We start from the raw sequence: 20,703 nt of genomic DNA on the forward strand, positions 1-20,703 counted from the left end.
GGGCCCTCCCAGGAAACTCAGCCACCACAGGGCCTTTTGGGAGGTAATGTCCTCCAAAAGCTTCTCAGTTGAGCTTGAATTATTTGAGTGAAAGGGTTCAGACCTACTGCTTTGTTTGGCATTTGCTATTTCATTCTTTGTCTATTGGGCAGATGTGATTGCAGCTTCTGGCCTGTTTGTCATAATGAAAGCCATGCTGAAGGCACAAGAGCATCTGTGATTTGGGGTCATGGAGTCGTAGCTCTTTGTGGAGCACGTGCGAGAAACCCTAGGGAATGCCAGCACTGGGCCTTTACAGGCAGCCGGGACTACGGCTTCCCCTTTGGCCTCTGGAAGTGGTTTCCCCAGGCTAGCGCTGAACAAAGCAAAGAAAAATTACTGTTTTACCTTCTTCCCTTGCATGCCAGGCTCACCCTTCAACAGGAACAGAGAAAAGAAAGACGATTAGGGAAATAACAGAATAAAAGACCAATCGTACTGATACTCAAAGCTAATTGTAAAGTTAAAATACTTGGCTTGTGTCGATCTGTGTTACCCGTCCAAAACACAAGAAAGCACATTGCTACAGCATGCTGACTTCCAACGCCCCCAGCTCCTTCCAGCCCCCCTCATTTCAAGATTTTAACACGGGCAGTGACTGTGCTTTTTGTGTAGGTGACACGTTGATACAGACATCTGCAGCTCCAAGGCAATGGCTAGTTCGATACCTCAGAAATTCTGTATCTGGTCGATATGGATGAGAGCAATTCCAGTGTGAAATACATATGTTCATTCCCTCCCCACCATGCTGAAATATTTCAAGAATTCTTGTTAAAATTAGACAGATAGCTTACTACCCACCTTTGGCCCTGGGGGTCCCCTGGCGCCCTGTTGAATGTAGAAGGGGTTGGTTATACTTATTTGACAATAGGGAAAGACAGGATAAAAACATTTCCAAGAGTATTTTAATCCCCATGAAAAAAATGACACAGATGCCGATTTCCCATCTTCCCTTATATAAATACAGCTGTAAGTTCTTTGTGCTCCCAGCAGTAATAAATATTTTCTTACATGTGCACTCTATGTATAATAATTTTGGCGTCAATAAGCAATGGCACATAACTGATTACTGCAGGGAGCTAAAGGCTGAGGCACAGCATGCGGGGCGAGGGGCACGTACACTGGGCTCGCCCAACTGCTCTGGGCAGTGCAACGCGAACGCTTCTGGGCAATACTAACCATGAGGCCATCCTCTCCCGGGTCGCCTTTAAAACCCTGCAAAAAACAAAAAAGATGACATTGAAACCATCATGCCTCATTCTCCAAAATGCCCAGTGATAATTAGGATGTTCAACAGCATTGCGTTTCAGCCTATTTCTTTATTAAATGAATTGCCAGTGATCTGGAGATTCGCAATAGGTTTTCCGAAGGGAAGAGATCCCCTCTGGGCTCTCTGAGTTACAGCCAGTGGCCACAGACACACACTCCAGCTCCAACCCACTGCTCTGAAGCTGAAGATGGAAACCCCTCCTGCTCCCTCACCCCATGCCCCAAAGCTTCACGGTGTGAGCAGCCACCAGAGCCAGACAGCAGGTGGGATGGCAGCACCAGGGAAGGGGATGCTCCGTCACCATCCTCTCCCTCACTGGGGTGGGGACCACCCAGTATGTGCACACTGCACATCTCTGGTCCTTACAGGGGGGCCTGGAGGTCCTCTTGGGCCATCCTTTCCTGTGTCACCAGGAGGCCCCCGGGCACCTGGGGGTCCTGGCGGACCAGGGGGGCCAGTGGCTCCTTCTCGACCTTGATCGCCCTGGAAGAAGTTCACACAGACATGGTGAGACGAAGTGGCGTGAACAAGCCCGGCAGCTTGACATTGGCGTGGGGTGCCCTCAACACATGCACTGCATCCCTGGGCCATGGGCACTCTCCTGGCCCCCACCACCTCGGGGGTTAAGCTGCCAATTCAGGAGGCTGGGAGCAAGCTTGCAGCTGCTTCGAGCCCTTAGTGCTTGGTTCCTTAACCAGGATTTTGCTCAACGCCTTCTAACAGGGTTTTATCTCATTAAGCCCTGGCCCAGCGACCATCTGCATGGAAACCACCAATTCAACGTACCCAGAAATAACCCAAACCCAAGGACATGCTGGCATGGAGCATGCACACACATCCATAGCTTAGTGGACCACACCAAAAAAAAACGCCACATACAAAAAAGCAGCACTTAGTAGACTTTAAATACAGCTGTGGTCATACATTAACATCCAGCTTAGCTCACACCCTACTGGGATGCAAAGAAAAAAAGCAGCAGTCATCTCCTGGTGATTGCAGGGGCTTGCTACGTGCCGTGCGGGATGGGAGCACCATGAGGGGCTTCGCTGCCCGGTTATCGGCTCCCGACCCACCGCCGGCTGCCACAGCCCAGCCCCAGAGCTGGGGCCGGGCACATCCAACATGTGGCTACACAATGCAAATCCTCACGAAAAGGCCGTCTCGTAAATCTTTTAGCAACATCTGGATGGGTTACCACCGAGGCAGCAACAGGACTGCATTTAATATGTGGTCCGCCCTCAAATCAGGGACAAGTGTGGGATTTTCAGAAGTCCTTAAGTGACTTAACAGCACAAATCCCACTGCCTTTCAACAAGATCCATGCTCCTAAATCGCTTACATAATTTTTAAAAAATCCTATTGCAAATCCTGAAAACTGCATCCAATTATGTCAACTCAAAGAGTCTCCCACTGAATTTTGCCTAATTAAAAAGTCACATTTAGAATATGAGGATTTAGACAAGTACATTTTAATGTGTTTTATAATACCAGCATTGCTCTTTGTCCCATGAACATTCATGGGACTTGTTGCTTGATCCCCACTTCCCACAAAGGGCCAAATGCTGAAAACCCATGGCTTTTACATCTCCTTGCTTTGCCAGAACTCCCCATAAGTTCTAACAGGGTTCACCGAGGGTACTCCTAACAAGACCTGAGTGTAGCTCGTGGCAGTGACAATGTGAAATAGCAAGAGTGCACGATCAGCCAGCAAGAAGGAATAAAAGCAGCTCAAAGAACCACAGCAAACCAGAGGGGGCAGATTCAATACGTGTACCTTGAGCACTCGCCGGCTAAAGACAAGCTGATCGTTAGCCAGAAATCCGTGATTGAGGCGGGGAAAAACCATCTAGCCCAGCGAAGTGGAAGGCAGAAGAGGAAAGAGCAAGAATTTAAGATGCAAGCACAGCAGAAAGAATGAGTTTGAAAGGCCATAAAAATCATAACAATTTCTCTTTGGTAATTAATTGATATTCAAGGAGGAAGAGATCTAGGTAGATGACCCTGGTGGTTTTAACCTTCTGGATACCCTGGAGGCTCAGTAGGCAGCAAGAAGGCATAGGGAAACAAATATCTTTTCATGATTTTACGGCACAATAGGACATTCAAGGCTGCTGGGGTACGGAGGATTCCCCACCGCAGGGATTTTCTGCAGAATGCAGAGCATTTTTCCAGTAAAACCCACAGGGGATATATCACAGCATTTCTCCTGAGACCAAATATTATATTTTTTTTCCAAGGCTAAAACAAATACTGATGTATTCCCCAGCCTGCAAAGCACAGATAAATCTCTCAGATTTATATGATGCAAAAACAATGTATTCAGACCACGTCAGTAGTCATTGCTATTGTCTTTTAGCCTTCCCACTTATCTATCGAGAGAGGAGCAGTAGGACGATTCCTTTCTCAGGATTTCTTGCTTGCTCCCTTCCCTCCAACCATCCCCACGTGCATCCACAGAAGGACTTGCAAGAGGAAAGCCCAAGGGATGGAGCGAAGCCACCTCGGAGCAGAGAACAGGTCCTCCAGGAACATTTTGGAAGGTTTATAAGGAAAGGAACCCTTGTCCAAATTGCCAGGAGATTTGACCTTTTGGCTAGATGTTTAAAATAACAAATGCAATCAGGGGCTCAGCAGCCTGTAGGCAAGCCCACCTCCTGCCCAGCCTCAGGACAGCTTTGCAGCAAGTACACACGGGTACTCTGACCGCATCCGTACGTTTCTGCATTGACTGTCGTGGTGAACTCTGCAGGATGCTTTACCTGCTGAGCTCTCATCTGCAGCCTGAGCTCAGCAAGCACCTTTACTTTTGTACAAAGAGAAAAAGCTACTTTTCCACTTTCCACCTGCAGCCTGACACCAGCCCCCAGCTGTACAGCCACTCCAGCCATGTGGCCAGCCAGCGTTTAACCCTGCAGCAGCTCAGCATAGAGGCTGATGTTACTGGTATGTTACTGGTGGCCCTGGCCACCGAGTGGGAGAGCACCACATGGGCTGCTGGAGATGAGAGCTTTTCTCTGTGGCCAGCAGCTGTGGAGGCACAGGGAACAAAAGCTGGAGAACCAACAGGCTCTGACCACTTTGGCCACCAGGTCAAATGCAGAGCAGCTGAACTGTGAGCCAAGCCACTGTCACCCAAGCCACCACCAGCCCAGCTGCTACGTCCCAGCAGGAAAGTGCCCGAGATGTTTTTGGCAAAGCTCATGAGTCTTCCCTTAACTTTTTCTTAACCTGACCTCCTCCAGCAACTCCCACCATGGTGTCTCCTCTGCTGCCAGAAGACATACCTGGGTTCCTTCAAAACATGCAAGGACATGGACAAGTGGAAGCCCCTTTCCCCTCTCGAGAGATTGAATTTGATGCTGCTACCACACGCACTGCACATCCACTAGCCCAGACGTGCAAACGTTCATCAGTCTCATCCTTTGTCAAAATGCCTGAATTGTTGGTAAGAGCAGCATTAACCAAATTAGGGTAATAAATCCAGAGTGGTCACCCCGAAGCCAGCTCAGGGAATGAGTCTGGATTATAAAAACTGTCCTTTTAGATGTGTAAGGATATGTTTGATTTTAAGAGCAAAATACCAGCCTGAATAGCAGGGCACAGCGGTCCCAGCCTCAGCAGCGTCCTTGCTTTCGTTCCCCCTTTCCTCCCCAGAGCAGAGAGGACATCTGCTCTTGGTTTCTCCCTGTAAACGCACCCATGGGCATTGTGCCAGCGTGTTGGGTACACTCACATGTTCACTTTCCACCCTGGTCAGCTGTGGCCGTGCAGCAGCCTCACAGGACCCTCTGCAAGCCCAGAAATATACAGTACCTAAAACAGCCCAATGCGAACTGCTTCCTCAGGTCTCCCAAAATCACCCTCCAACATCTGCATGAGGCACACTCACGTGTGCAATAATTATGGGTTTTACCCCTGCTGGTGGCAGGTGTTAATTAGGGACAGAAACAGAGGCAGTGCAGACACCAACATATTCAGCAGCTAATTCCTAATTGCCCTCATCTCACTTCCATTGCCTGTGGTCCCCCTGAAAACACGCCAAGTGCTATTCGTTAATCTATCATTCCTAATGATAATATTTGTGCTCACTGACACACGCTATCCCGACTCCATCTCCCCTAGCCATGCACATTTAGGAGCGAGGCAGCACTGGATGTATTCACAGTTATTTATCTTCCCGTTGATTTGATGACTTGCTGTGACATCTTTCAAAATCAGCTAAACAAAGCTACCACCGAAACTTGAGGAAGAAGATAGATTAAATTAAGAAATAAAAAATAATCTGGGCCAGATGGTATTGAGAAGTTTCATATCCAATCCAACCCGGAATGTCTGGAGACATAAAGGAAGCTGTTTTCACAGCCAGGCGCTGTTTGTTAGACCTACTCGTTCGGGGCTCTGCCAGGCTTGTTTCTCCTCTTTTCCTCCCAAGTTGTTTGTGAGACTTTTTATTATTCTTGTGCAAAGAGGCACGAACACATAAAAAAAGTAAAACAAAAGTAAAACACAATCTGGACAAATGCAGATCAGGAGAAAAAAGCACATATTTTTATCGGTAGATTAAAAAGCAGGACAAACGTTACCTTGGGAGCCGATACCTGTATGTCTGCAGGTCCAGACCGAGCCTCTCCCCTGACACCTCCTGCAGCAGGGCTGGGAGGTGGGCTCCCAAGTCACCCGGCAGCACGAACCGTGGGAGCTTTGAAGCCTGGCGAGCATCTCCTCCGGCACCATGCAAATCACCAGCCCTGCATGGTGCCCTCTCCCACAGAAGTTATCCACAGCTCCGGCCAAGGAGGAAAAACTCATGCCCTTGCGCAGCTGAATCACCTCTTAAAGCCTTTTCTGAGTACGTGGGTGGGCACTTGCAAGGCTGAGACCATACACCGAGCCCCTCCGCAGCCAGGCGGGGAATAAATCTGTCCGAGGAATTTTAGGGGCTCTCAAAGCCCGAGGGTGACAGTTCCAGATGCACCCAAGGAGCTGCTTCAGAAAATGGCAAACTTCAAAAAGTCACTTAACAGCCTCTGGGGGAAAACGAGAAATGACTCTGAGGCATTTCTGGCCATTAACCACTGAGGTCCTGGCTGCATTTCTGACAATGCCATTGAAAGCCACCAGCCAGGTCTCGGGTGCCTCCAGCTCCAGCAGAACCTGGGCACCAGAGCACCTCGGTGTGCAGGGGACTAAATTATCTGAAGTTTCTTGCCTTTTAAGCACAGACCAGCAGTATCTAAGAAGTGATCACGTCCTACACTGCACAGGCCACCACTGCTCACTGAAATGCACATTGGCATACGCCCCCAGTGTTCAGCCTTCCCAGTGTCCAACAGATCCCCCAAATGATGAAACGAAAACAAAGCAAAACAGCCCACTGACGATCGTTATTTGTTCTTCCCAAATCACAGCACGGGAAGGGGACGGATCGCTCTGCCTTCCTCAACAGGTCCCACGGCTGCTCAGCCTGGGCAAAGGCAGTCGTTCACCAGGGGCACGAGACATGTCCATCAGACAAGTCCCATCCTGGGGCTGGACAGGGTGGCCCTAATCCTCTCCTGTGCCTTGGGAGCCTGACTCAGGTCCAGTTTTGGTGTGATGATGGCGGCTGGGATTTATTCATCCACTTCCCATGTGCAGATTAGGATCTCCTTGCACACAGTGCATGAATTAACAGATCACTTTCATGCCTCTGTTTGAGGCAATCGTACCGTAGGAGGGACATGCTATGTGCTGAAGAGTTTGAGCACTGGGGTTTTCCTCAGCATTCAGAGCATTTCTCCCCTGTGGGTTTCTGTGGGTACAGGAGCACTGGCTCAGCCCGAACCCAGGCACACCACCAGCACCGCCTCGGGACCCCCAGGGCTGTGTGCCAAAAGCTCCTGTCTCATCCCAACGTGGGACACCTGGTGCTACCGCTGCCATTGCCAGCAGCAACAGTGTCACAGAGGGGGCTGCGGGACAGACGCATCCCCCACACACCTCGCAGGGACCCACTCTGCTGTGTTGGGTAAATCTCAGCTTTATGCGTCCCCATGAGAGCCATTTGCACAAGGCTCCGTTAATGTCATTGTTATAGACAGAACAGTTTTCCCTCATCACTTAGTCACTTAAAAACCTGTATTTTCAAAGGCAGACAAGACGTTGTCTGCGTCTCACCGCGCTGTCAGCCGGAGAGGACAAACCTCCGTCCTGCACAGCACTGTGCGGGCCCTGCCTTGGGACGCTGTTCTTACTGCACCACGTTGGCACTCCAATGCCCACAGAAAAGGAGCACAGTTTCAAGAGAAGCATGGAGTTTGTCTCTGACACTGGAAGAAGGAGTAAGGGGTAGGAAAGCCCAGTAACCTTGAAACCGATAAAGAGGTACCTGAAGATCTTCAACTCTTGTTTTCCCATGTTCGCAGTTAGAAAAACCACCAAAGCAAAGAGCTCCGATGGCAAAGTAAAACATTTCCAGAACTGTTACCATTCCCCAGTTTGCAGGGACAAAGCAGCATGAAGCCTTGATGTGTGTGGTGACCAAGCCCAAGCACATTTTAGAGTAAAACAACATGCCGTGTCACTACTTACCCTTGGGCCGATGTCCCCTGCTTCACCCTGCACGTCAGGCAAAACAGCAAGGGTCAGCCATTAGAGTTCAAATTTCAAATGCGAAGGACCAAACGCAGGGGCAGCTGGACGAGGGAGCAGCACACAAGGGAAGTGGGAAGAGTCCTATTGCTTAACATATTCAAAACCAGGGAGGAGAAGGCTTCGAGACAACACAATAGGGAAAGATTCTGCCCTGGCAGGCGATGAAACAGATAATAAATCTGAAATAGCAGATTGCTTCCAACTCCAAGGCTCCCCTAGCAACTGCTTATGTCCTACATATGCAGGGACTAACATCACTTTCAGTACAGCAATGAGCTTCTCTGGCTGCTCAGATTTCACGGGAGGATGTCATGCAAACAGAGCGATGGAGCCCGCAGCCTTTCAGCTCCCTTGCTCTTGGAGGGAAAGCAAGAGGAGAGCTGTATGCCACTCCCCTACCCCTTGAGCAGTTAACCGCAAACCCTGCAGCTTGGACAAGCTTTAAGGCCATGTTTCTTCCTCCTAGATCTCTGCAGCTCCTTCTGCCCTCCCCTTCCTGGGGCTCTTCTGAAAGCAACCCAGGAACCTGCTGTCACGGCTCCACGTCCCAACCAAACGCAGCGGCGATGCCATGCCGGCATATTGGGGCAACCCGAACTCAGAGAATCGCAGGAGAATAAGGGCATACCGCTGGTTTCTGAACAACCACATGCTAATGCAGTCTTTACCTTTTCCCCTTTTGGTCCTGGAGGTCCCTGGAAAAACATAAGAAGGTGTGACAATTAAGGACCAGCAGAATCATCAATACATATGCTCTTAGCCCAACATCAAAACCAAGGAGACTACAAGAATTCACCACCCTGAGCCATGTTACTATTACTCTAAGTCATACACTGCTGGGAAGCAGCGAGGAGGCTGTGCCTGCTCGTGCCAGGACCAGGGACCAGAGGAGGACAGGGGCAGAGCAGGCAGTGCGACAGCCGCTTGTGAACACGTGATGCTGAAGAGATGCGAGACATTTCTTGAAGTATTAAATCACTTCTGGAAAAACACATGCTCAGCATATCATTACAACAATTATACATCTGTTTGAAATAAACAAGGAGGATAGGCTGCTTTCTTTGGCCTATTTGCTGAAGACATAAGTCATATTCCCTCCAAATAGCTTTCTGTACGACAGGCAGACAGAGACACGCTGCAGTCCCAAAGAGAAGCCGCGGGGCCAGGCTTTGATGTGCCTGCTCTGCGTCCTTCAGGCACAAAAATGTCGAGTCTCGGTTCAGGCCAGCCCATGGTGCTCACCAAAGCAGGAGCAGTGCAACGCGGCATGGGAAGGAGGCAGGTCAGCAGCATCTGCAGCCCTGCACAGCATCCCTCCTGCTGGCAATTTGGCTCTGAGCAAGCCTGCTGGCCCCTTGCTCTCATGGAAGAGATCACAAGCAGTCTGGTTTGAGTTTGGATGTTTGATAAGTTTGCTTTTACATTCAGATTCTCCTTGTTTCTCACCCAGGGGTCTTGCTCCTGGCCCAACGTGCACGACTTCAGCCATTTGCATCCTTGTTGGTGCAAGAGCACGGTGCTGAGGCTTGCATCACGGCCAGTACGGGGTTCTGCTAATTCAAAGCCAAGCCATGGGTGCAGTGGTGGGAGCTGCCCTTCCAGTCTCTCCCCTCCCTGCCAGTGCCTTTTTTTTACATTTTTCTTTTCATTCACACTTACCATCTTCAAGTATAGGATAAAAAACAGGATAAAAAGCAACCTCTGCTATTACAAAACAACGTACAGCTATAACAAAATGCTCTCTAGCTGGCTAAAAATAAGTATCTGGAATAACTTTTCAATTGCAAAGACTGACTTCTGCCCACTTTGGAAAAACAAACAAACAAAACAACAACAACAAAAAACAACATGAGTAGTTGAGGACCAAAGCTTGAAAAGATTTCAAATGGTGCCCTCTAGTGAACGTGGAATAAAGTGGGACTGGGAAACAAAACACCAGAGGTAGCCACGAGCTCCCGCAGCAACGATCTGCCTGAAGGATTCACCGCTGGCCAGCGTTCTGCCAACGAAAGTCAACAAGGCTGTTTCTGTGAAAGCAGCGAGAAAAGAAAGGAGCACCTGAGTGTCCAAAGGGCTTCCGAGCAACAAACAAGTCAAGAAAACAGCTCAGGAAACGAAGCCCAGGATGCTCCAGAAAGCACTGGATCACACAGTGCCAGGGAAGCTCGCCCCTCACTTGAGTGCTGCCTGCCCGCGCTCCTTTGGGGCTGAATAAAGGCAGCTTGGAAATGATTCTTGCCATGACACCACTGTGTGCTGCCAGCAGCCCGTGACCAACGTCACTGGTTTGCTTCTTCCAAGTAGCTAGGGCAGTCTGTTTCCCACACTTGGTGCGTGGCCCACGGCAGGACAAGCCACAGCCAAGAGGAGCCGTGAAGCTCGTCCCACCTCTGGCTCCAGCAGAGCACAGGAGATCCGTGGCCAAGCCTACTTCAGTCTGTGACCCCCAGCCACCAGCGCTCAAAAAAGACTCAAACTTGCAGATTTCCAAATCTGCTCTTTAGACAAAAGACACTCAAACTTGTAGAATCCCAACTCCACTTCACCTTCAGCACCGGGATTGCCACCCTGTGGTTCCACCCCTGCTCAGGGTTTAAACTTGCACAAGTTTCAGACCACAGACTAATTTTTCTAAATGCAGTCTTTCCAATAAACAGTTATACGTATAGAAAATATTTAGATTTGGATCATATTTGAGGTTCTGCCCAGCCATTGCAGAGCAGTGCGAATAAAGACACGACACATTTGGCACTTGGTGCTACTTACTGGTTTGCCATCCAAGCCAAGGGGCCCCTGAAAAGGGAAGGAAAAGACAGCATTATAAAAAAATGAAATTAAAGACCAACAATTTACAAACACAGCAATATCAGTCGTGCTCTGAAAGAGGCTCTAGATGCATACAGTACAATCTTTGGCTATGTTACTTGTATACCTAATCCTTCATGCATGCGGTCCAGCAAGAAGGTTGTCAGAAGCCGAGTAAGAGGCAACAATGTGCAGAGCACGAAGAGGCGTGAAAGGAAGCGACAGGGTTAGTGACAGGGACAGGGACACTGCTCTGGCACAGCACTTGGGACTGCCTCAGGACTGTAAGGACTGAGAGTACACACACCTGGTTTGGTTAAAGTGAGGGGTGGCTGGGAGCAATTCGTAGCTGCCTCGGAGCTGAACTGGTTGGTTTCTGAAAAGGACTTGCTAAAACCCTGCTGCACTCCGTGGGCAGCAGCTATCGCCCTCAAACCACACTGGTAAGTCTCACTGAGGGGATGGGATGTCTCGCTGGAGAGGAAGGAAGGGTGCATCTATCCCACAGGCCGATACCTACGTGCTTTGCTCATCTGCAGCGACACAAGGCTGGAAACATGCCTGTACTTGTGGGGCCGAGCACTGAGCTACCCCAGCTCTCCTCCAGGTCTCCCTTTTTTAGGGTAGCTGCAGGAGCGCACGGTAAATCCTCCTGGTAAGAGACTATTGCCCCGTCGTTCCAGGCACACGGTCCTCGATTAACACAAAGCTGCTGAATGTCTCGTGTTGTAGGAAGCCTTCTCGTGAGAAAGGATGGATGCGGGGAGAGGAAGAGCAGGTGCTCTAATGCCCACGGACAAACAGACGCAGCTACCCTGCCGCCAGCTGGGGCTGCGCAGAGCCAGGCAGGGATGAGGAGAAGCAGCACAAAAGCTGTGGTAGATCCCAGGAGAATGGCATTTCCCAATCCACTGCCTGCAGCCTAGGAACTTAAACCCATTCCTCATTTAAATCCAGAGAGGACTCAGCCCTGCAAATGTTTCCCAAAGAGAGATGGCCCAATGGCTGAGTCCACACAGCACTGGGCCTCCTGCTTCCACCCCAGATTTCCAGCCCAGGCTGATGTGTGTGGCTGGGTGAGGACACGCTCGAGAGGGAGCCGAGGGGCTGTGCCAAACCACTGGGCAGCACAGCCCGGCCCAGCGGCACGGCTCAGCCTTCTGCCATCCCAAACACCAGCCCAGCGTCGCTGTCCTCTCTGCCTACTGCAAGCACGAGGGCTGTGCTTGTGAAAGGGAGCCTGGAGGTTAGCACATCCCACACCTGCACACGCGTGGGCATCTTCACAGCTCGCTCTACAAACGCGCTGGGCTCACATCTCCTCCCGCATAGAGGACTTGTCTTCTGTAAGTCTTAGGGAACTCTTTAGGGTGAACCTTCTTTTAATTTAGCTTAAATCTATGATGCTGAAATGGAGAAAAAAGAGGAAAAAAAAGATGTTGGCAAGAGGACCCTAGGGGCTGCTTTAAAACAGCATCCTTCCAGCTCCCAGCTCCAGCCATCGGTAAGGAATAAATCAGTCTGCAGCAACTGTGTGGCTGGGCTTGGAATATAAACCCTGGGATGTGCACAGCTCGGTCGGGAGAGAGGCAAAGCCAGAGGACTGAGTCCTGGGCATCAGTACCTGCTCTGCAAGGACAGGGGAGCTGGATGAAAGACGTTCACCTGAAAATAATGGGGCTCCCTATATGCACAACATTTCTGAATTTACCAAACATAGATTATATTATTTACATGATGTGTATTATTTCTTAAGAGGGACTACCAGTGAACAACTGCTACGTAGCATTAATGAAAGTTACAGGTGAATGCAGTCATATCCATCAACACAAAGGCTTTATGTACAAATACACAGCTGAGCCAAACTACTCCTGCCCCAACAAACACCCCTCCATACTTCATCTTACCATGTTTCTTTACATCGTAACACTTGGGCAAGGCATCGGGTCCACCAAGTTTATTTCCTGAAACTAAGGCTGCTGGAGATGATTCACCTGAAACAGCCATTGGTGATCTCCAGAGGAAAAAACTGGGACCAGAGCAAGGAACTCACAGGACGTCCGAGTTCTCCAAGAAGTAGAAGTCCCACGCATAAAAAAAATATTAAAAAATTACAATAGCAATTCATCAGCTTCTAGCTATTCTTGTATCAGTCCACAAAGGGACATCCAGAAGGAAAAACAATGGCCTATTCAAAGGATGTTTGTTTGAGGGAAAGCATTTAATGCTCAAGAGGAACAATATTCATGGGGCTTTCAAAGCGGCTCCGGGCCAGCCGCTCCGCTGAGCGGACAACGCTGGGACCCAGGCTCGGAAACCTTTGGTCAGCCTGGGCCGGGGACCCGACGGCTGTGCCCCACCACGGGGCTGCGGGAGCCAAGGCACCGCGTTGCAGAGCAGCCAGGAAAGTGCATGGGGAGGTGAGGGGACAGCATTGGAAACCTGGGCTCGTTTAATGCAATTTTCAGGAGCACCCATGTGTCGAGACCATCATCATCTCTCCCTCGAATTCTGCCGTTTTAATTGAACAGGAAGCCATCTTTAGTTTGTTTGATAACTAAGGAACAGAAAATCAGCAATTCCCTATTCCCCCCTCAAAAGCCACCTCTATGTAAGTTTTCATTCTGGAGGAACAAAAAGCGCTTCCACTTAAATGACCAGCACAAAGCTTAAGGAGAGGGTGAGCTCTCCATACACTCTGAGCGAGAGGAGGCATTGCAGCAGCTTCGTGCTGGGATTTTTGCCCAGGGATAAGTTTCACTCGTGCCCTTGCCCGTGCTCTACTACAAGCCTTTTGCTCCCATTTCAGCTTCAGAGGAAGGGGATGTGCTCCGTTACAATTAAAAAAAAAAAAAAAAAAAAAGAGCCTAAAGAGCCTTTTTTTGGGGCATGTGCCCATTTCACAGCAAAAGCTCAGGAGGGTCAAGATGTAGCACCGAAATTTTTGCAGCGACAGGTGATTTCACCCAATGCTGAGTGCCTGAAGGCTTGGGAACAATTTTACGTTCACCAAAGAGGGAAGACATGGAGCTTGCAAGCAGCTCTGATTCGCAAGCAAAAGCTCTTGCAGTAAGTAAACATTTCCCTGCTCCATCCCTCACCCTGCCCAGGGAAAGGCCGGGTGCCAGCCAGGCTGGCCAGCCCTCTGCCTTCCTCCTCCAGTGCCATCCCTGCTGCTGGTGGGGATGGACTCGCTCCAGCAACAGTGCAGGAATGTTAGGAGGAAAACATCGAGTGAAAATGCAGCCAGAGATTAAGAGGACAATCCTTCTGAGTTGGGAAATCTTCTCTCATGGTTATTTTTAATGTTTCCTGCTCTGCTAAAAATTAGCACAGGGGTCGGAAGGAACCCTGCAGTCAAATTTTAACAGATTCAAAGGGCTGCCTTCAATCTCTGTCTCTGTGGTTTTGAAAAATCGTAAAATCTTAAATTCGAAAAGGAGGAAAGTGTCAGAACAAAAGGACATGGCAATATTTTAGCATCGCCGTGAAGGGCCCGGGGTCGCTGGGTGTTGTGAATGCCGCGGCTTGCAGCGCGGCACAGCCGGGGAGTGGGGACCGTCCCTTCCTACAGCCTGCACCATAAATCCTATAGGCTGCACCATAAATCTTCGCGAGAGGGATGGTGTCCGCTGGCAATACGGTTCCTCGGCACATTTTTGCATTAGAAGAGAGCTCTGGCAAAGGCTGTGGATGAGCACACCCATCCAGCCCCAGCTGTGCTGGCCAAAGAGAGCTTTGGTATTGCGTTGGTTTGTCCAGGACCAAGAAACCTTTGAGGTTATTGGGATAAATGGGGCAGATCTGGAGAGGTCACATCCCACCCCGCTCTGTGATGTCTGTGCTGTGGGTCATTGGTTTGTGCCGGCCATTACTCAGAGCAAAACCACACCAAACGTCACGAGGAAAGCAAAGAAAGCCAGCCAGGCTCCTCCAGCTTCACAACTGCAGCAAGAAGGGAAAAGAGGGACTGAGCAATGAGAAGAGGCACTGAGCAACGAAACCCGGGTCCTCTAACAGCACCTGAGAAGCACTGGCACCAACTGCAGGTGAACCGAGTACAAGAGAGGGGCGCTGCCGGATGTCACCTCGTGCCTCGCCCCCGTCACTGCTGCCTCTCCTCCTTCCCCAAAGCCTCAGTACAGGACCAAACCCACAGACACAGACACAGATTTCTAGGTTGGAAGAGACCTCAAGATCATCGAGTCCAACCTCTGACCTAACACTAAGTACTCCACTAAACCATATTGCTAAGCTCTACATCTAAACGTCTTTTAAAGACCTCCAGGGATGGTGACTCCACCACCTCCCTGGGCAGCCCGTTCCAATGCTTAATAACCATTTCGGTAAAGAAGTACTTCCTAACATCCAACCTAAAACTCCCCTGTCGCAACTTTCGCCCATTCCCCCTCGTCCTGTCACCAGGCACGTGGGAGACCAGACCAACCCCCACCTCACTACAGCCTCCTTTAAGGTAACTGTAGAGAGCGATAAGGTCGCCCCTGAGCCTCCTCTTCTCCAGGCTGAACAAGCCCAGCTCCCTCAGCCGCTTCTCGTAAGACTTGTTCTCCAGACCCCTCACCAGCTTGGTCGCCCTTCTCTGGACTCGCTCGAGCACGTCCATGTCCTTCTTGTAGCGAGGGGCCCAAAACTGAACACAGTACTCAAGGTGCGGCCTCACCAGAGCCGAGTACAGGGGAACAATCACTTCCCTAGACCTGCTGGCCACACTGCTTCTTATACAGGCCAGGATGCTGTTGGCCTTCTTGGCCACCTGAGCACACTGCTGGCTCATATTCAGCCGACTATCAACCAATACTCCCAGGTCCTTCTCGGCCAGGCAGCTTTCCAGCCACTCATCTCCCACGTTTCTACTCCATCTGCCAGCACCACCACGAGAATCCTTTACTCTCCCAAACAACAGCATTTAAATGCATGCACAGAGGTGGCTGACACCCTACCGACAGCATATGTGAAGAACTTACCTGGTGCACACACCGACGGCAACGTCACCGCAGGTGACAGCCGTGAGCCCAGGTCCCTCGGGGGCTTTTTGGGGTCCCCAGAAGAGGCCGGCCTGAGCCCAGGGCAGCGCCCCTGCTGCTGCCTGCCTGAGTCAGGCACTGAGACCCTTAAAGGCAGGGGGGTGTTCATGTTAATTACGGGGTGGGGATGGTCTGACGGGGATGGGATCGCTGCCGGGGGAACTGCCCTACACTTGTGTCTATAGCTGTGTGCTCACACAGTAATAGAGTATATATTACTGCACGTAATATAACATTTTACAGTATTATATTAGATATAGTATATATAAATTCTGTCAATGTGAACACGCTTATTAACAATCTTTGCTTAATAATTTACTCTGTTTGTTAATATGAAATAAAGCCACTTCAGTATAGTCCAATAGAAATTCTCCTCCGGTTCACAACTGCATGCAAACCTTAAAAACTACTTTTTTAGGAGGAGACCTGCTGTGCCATGAGGGATACAAGCTTGGTAAGGGCCAGGCGTGTATTAACAAACCAACTCCTCAAAATCTGTGCTCTATTCCAAAAAAACAAAAAATAAAATCTGTCCTCAGACTGCTGGGCAGCCTTCTGTCCATTTTTTGATAGAAACAAAGCAGAAACGAGCAGTAATTTGCTAAAAAACTTCACCCATAATGCAAACCAGACCGTGGGGCTCTACAAGAGAGCCACCACCTTGGAGGCTGGGCTGGGCCACGCAGGGCACCCGGTGGCCGTGAGCCACCCGCCGCACAGCCATCCTCTGCAAGGAGATCCCAGCGCCCTCACACAGGACACTGATGCTTGGGAGGGTTTCTGAAATGCTTCAAAAATAGAAAACAAGATAAAAACAAGCCCAGACCCTATTCTGAGGGTGTTTTGGAGGCAGCCGGACCCTGTCCACCACTCAGCCCCTCCGTTGCATCAGCAGCGTAGGCTTCCTGGAGCACGACAGCTCCCAACTCTCTTCCCAGATGCCAACAACATTCATTGGGGGTTCGTTATGGAGATAAGGGACTTCTCCCCTTCAGTATCTGCCTCAAACACAAAACTAGCCTCCTTCCATCTGTTCACAGAACTCCCCCATTGTTTTGCTAGACATCTTCTCAAAGACGCCCAAGAAAAATGCCTGGGAGCAAAACTAACGCCGACCAGTCCAAAGGGGTGGAGAGAAACCGCTGCACTGGGGCCGCTCGCTCCAATTTGCGAGTGAGCCTGCTCGGACCAAACACACAGCAAAGCCAGAGCAGAGCCAGGGCTCATCCCCTCCTCCCAGCACACAGGGCACCAAGGAGCCACCGTGACCGAGCGCCTCGACTCAGGGCCAGCTCCTGCTCCCCCGCGCTCAGGCACGCCAGATCACCGCATCTGCGCTGAGCGCCAGCTCGCAAGCGAGCGTTCGCTCATCTGTGCATCACATGGCACCGGTTCTCTTCCAAAACAACAAAGTGCTTTTATGGAAGAAAGAGTCCCCTGACTTCCCCCAAATTTCTGAGGTTTAAATGAGTTCCATGTGTACCGTGCGACTGCTTCTCGCAAGCGCTCGGTGCCCAATTGGTTTTGGGGATACTTTGCATTTAATTTGCATTCAATGTCCAGCTAAGAGAGCAGACAGCCTCTGTGGTAGGAATGAAATTTTGACGTTGGGAAGCAATTGTTTTGGAGGAATACTGACATTTGAAGCAAACACTTCAGCCTCTTACTGTCTTCGTATTCTTACCCTGCCAGTGCCATCCCAGCTCTCCAGCTGTACTGGGATTACTTCTCCCTTGTGGTTGATGAGCAAACTTCTTGGGTTTTCTCAGTTTTCTTCTGCCTACAAGCCAAACCTCGGTACCAGGTGGCTGTGTCCAAACATACCAGAGACAGACACAGATGCACTCGTACCCAAAGTGGTGAACCAGAGAAAACAGTACAGGAAGCCAGAAACCAAAGCCCTGCTTCCACCAGGCACTCGGGTGGCGAAGGACATCTTCCACCACCCGTCCTTGCAGCCAGTTCCTCACCAAGCCTCCTCCTGCACCAACCAGGTGGGGCCCAGGCGGCCACCTTGAGTCATCCCCAAATTGCCACGTGTGCTTAGTGTCAAAAATCCACCCGTGCAACTGGAGCAGAAAAATCCTCCTTGCAGATGTCATTGGTGCCTAGCGAGGTTCTCTCCTCTGATTGACCAGAAGTGCTGGAAGAGAAATGGGAAGCCCAGAAGATAACTAAATGCATCTGCAATTCCTCTTCTGTGTGGGATATAAGGCAACTTTTTTTTTTCTTTCCCCTGTTTAAGAGTTACCTCTAAATCAATAGAAAAATAAACAGCTGCCTTAAGAGCTGTTCTTTGCAAAATCATTGTTGTCTCCACAGAAGAGAGCCAGTAAACAGACCTAACAGGAGAACACACTGGATGTGCTTTCCCTGCTTAAAGAATTTATCCCTGCTAGGCAAATAGTTACGTGAATTGGCCACAAAACTGATATTAAAATGAAATGAAAAAACTGAAACTAAAAAAGTTTGCCTTGTAAAATGAATGTTTGTTACTTCCGTCTTTTGGGGTCCTACTGGGAGAAGTATCCTTGAAGTCTGAATATGTATGAATAAAGACACTCGCAAGAACAAACACAGGACTGAACCCTGTAATTAAGGGCAATAATTGTAGTTCAACAGTTATGACCTTGATGAAGGTCATAAGAAAACTAAGAAAACTGAGCTTCACAATGGCAACCATTTAGGAGATGGATACAAATTACATGATGCAGTTTTTGAAAATATCTAATGATGTCAGATATTATTTATTTATTTTTTAGAATATGTGCATGCACAACAAACCGAAACACCCATGCAACATACAGGCACTCTGTGTCTGTACATGAGCTACCACCCATGGTCTAGAAAGCATCTGCCTACTGCAAAAGCCAAGAGAAGTCTGAGATCCACGCACTCGACCCTACATAGCATGGTCTCCCGCTCCCGGCAGTCCTCCTGAAGGGTTAAGCTGCTGTTCCCAACACACCCAACTAAACCCATCTCTTGGAGCTTTTTGGTAAACTCCAAGTGACCACAACAAGATGGAGAAACTCCCATGAAGAGCTGGCTTTGGCACGTGTTCCTCATTTCCTGCACACCAGCCTGCGTTCACAGCATATTTATGGGTCACGCAAACAGCTTACATGGACTTTCCCTTGCTGAGTTATCTGTTAATTGAGGTTTTTAATTGCTCAGGGAAGAAACCCCAAAACTCATTCAATTGAAGCCCAGGAATGGAGATGCCACCAAAGCCAGGGCCGTGCTGCTCTGCTGCGCTGGGGTCTTGCAAGTGGAGGAACCAGCTTCCCTCCTGCGTGTGCTCCCCCAACTCCTTCTCTCAGACATCAGCTCAGAAATAACATTTGGCTTCACTTTTTGTCTTGAAAATTAATTAAAACCAGAGTTTATCATCCTTACAAGTTGATTTCCAGCTCTAAGCACAACAGCTGAGCATTTAGCTCACTGCACAGAGCTCCCAAAATAGTTTCTGAAGATGCTGAGCTGCTTAGCTCCACCAGCTCCTTAGCCTGAGGTAGACCATAAATATGTGAGAATACCCTGTGCAAGAATATTTCAGTTGTGACTGAGCAATTATTCCTTGCAAGGTGCACCAGTGCAAAGTGTGTTGTTTTCAGAGACCATCCAGCACAGTGCCAGCATGCAACGAGGGTTCAAAGGGCCCCTATCACAAAGCACATCGTTAAAAAACAGAAAACGAGATGCTCTCCTTTACCAGAACTCCACTGACTCATCATGGCATAGTTATTGGTCATTAGAAAAGGATGTTGTTACTCAATACTGAATTATTTTGAGTAAGAAGCTGCCTTACTTCTAAGCACGCAGAACTTGAGGCATTTTCCTTCCCTGCCTCCCTGAAGAGCTCCCACCTTTGCAAGAGATGGGCAGAACAACACTGAGGCTCTTTCAGGCAACACAAATGATTTACAAAATTCAAAGGCAAACACACACTAGATGAACCAAATGAATAACGCTCTGCTCAACTAAAAATAGATGATAATATTCCAAGGAAAACATATAAAGTAGGAGACAACTCTGTTTCATATCACAATTTTTCTGCAAAGTCTATTCCCAGCTCTGCTTTTTATTAATGAAGACATGCACATGAAGTAATTCGCCTCATTAATCAACTTCGTTCCTTTGGTTTCTTCCCACTTTAAGTGACAACTCTCCACTCGGGATGTCACGTTTGGATGCCAGAGTGGGAGACTGACTTTGGGAGAGATGAGTTAGAGGCAGATGAAACTCTTCAGAGACTTGGGCTCCAGAAGGCCTCTCTGGTGGATGGGAAGAGGGAAGGAAACGGTTTCTGGTGAGCAGCAAATGCAACAGCTCACTAGGGAAGAGGAGAAATACTGTGCAGGAGGACAGCTGAGTAGTTTGAAGGCAAGGAGAAAACCATCCCCACGTGGGGCAGGGGAACGGGACGAGGGCAGGCAGCTAAAGGCACCACCCAGCCACTGTGTTTTCCCTCCATGGATTATTTGGTTCCAGCAAGCGGCTACATAATGGGAAGATCCGCCTGCACCGAAAGGTCAGCTGGAAAGCCTCCTTCCAGTACAGCTCTTCCATCTGGTCCTCATTTTTCTGTTTTCCATCCTCCCCAGATGCGGCTGTCCGCGCCGCTAACGTAAGCAGCCGAGAGCACCCCTGCGCCAGCCCTCTGCAAAGCCAGCCCCCCTCTGCTCCTCCGCAGCTCTGAGGAGCAGTGTCCCCATCGCGCCGAGCACGCAGCACGGCGAGGTGAGCTGCTCGGCCACGTGGGTTCCCTCTCAGCCACTAAATCACGGGCAGTGTGGGGACAACACCGGCTCTGATGCTGCCACCCTCCCGCTCACCCGCACCGCTGCTTCAGGGGGATCTTCATCCCGGAAAGTGCAGCTCGGGGCAAGTCCCAGGAACAGCCCCAGC

General features: G+C 49.7%; 1 protein-coding gene across 1 annotated transcript in view; it reads right to left on the minus strand.

Annotated features, from left to right (window-relative positions):
* COL23A1 (collagen type XXIII alpha 1 chain) overlaps positions 1 to 20,703 on the minus strand; it is a 175,946-nt gene that overhangs the window by 16,559 nt on the left and 138,684 nt on the right. The window contains exons 6-12 of the mRNA XM_035560637.2: positions 10,709 to 10,735; positions 8,611 to 8,637; positions 7,880 to 7,906; positions 1,676 to 1,792; positions 1,219 to 1,254; positions 841 to 867; positions 388 to 414 (exon numbers count right to left, since the gene is read on the minus strand). Coding sequence (XP_035416530.1) covers positions 388 to 414; positions 841 to 867; positions 1,219 to 1,254; positions 1,676 to 1,792; positions 7,880 to 7,906; positions 8,611 to 8,637; positions 10,709 to 10,735 — 288 coding nt within the window. The remainder of the gene's footprint in view (positions 1 to 387; positions 415 to 840; positions 868 to 1,218; positions 1,255 to 1,675; positions 1,793 to 7,879; positions 7,907 to 8,610; positions 8,638 to 10,708; positions 10,736 to 20,703) is intronic.

This window comes from Cygnus atratus, chromosome 14 (assembly GCF_013377495.2).
Source record: "Cygnus atratus isolate AKBS03 ecotype Queensland, Australia chromosome 14, CAtr_DNAZoo_HiC_assembly, whole genome shotgun sequence".
In the NCBI taxonomy this organism is placed as follows: Eukaryota; Metazoa; Chordata; class Aves; order Anseriformes; family Anatidae; genus Cygnus; species Cygnus atratus.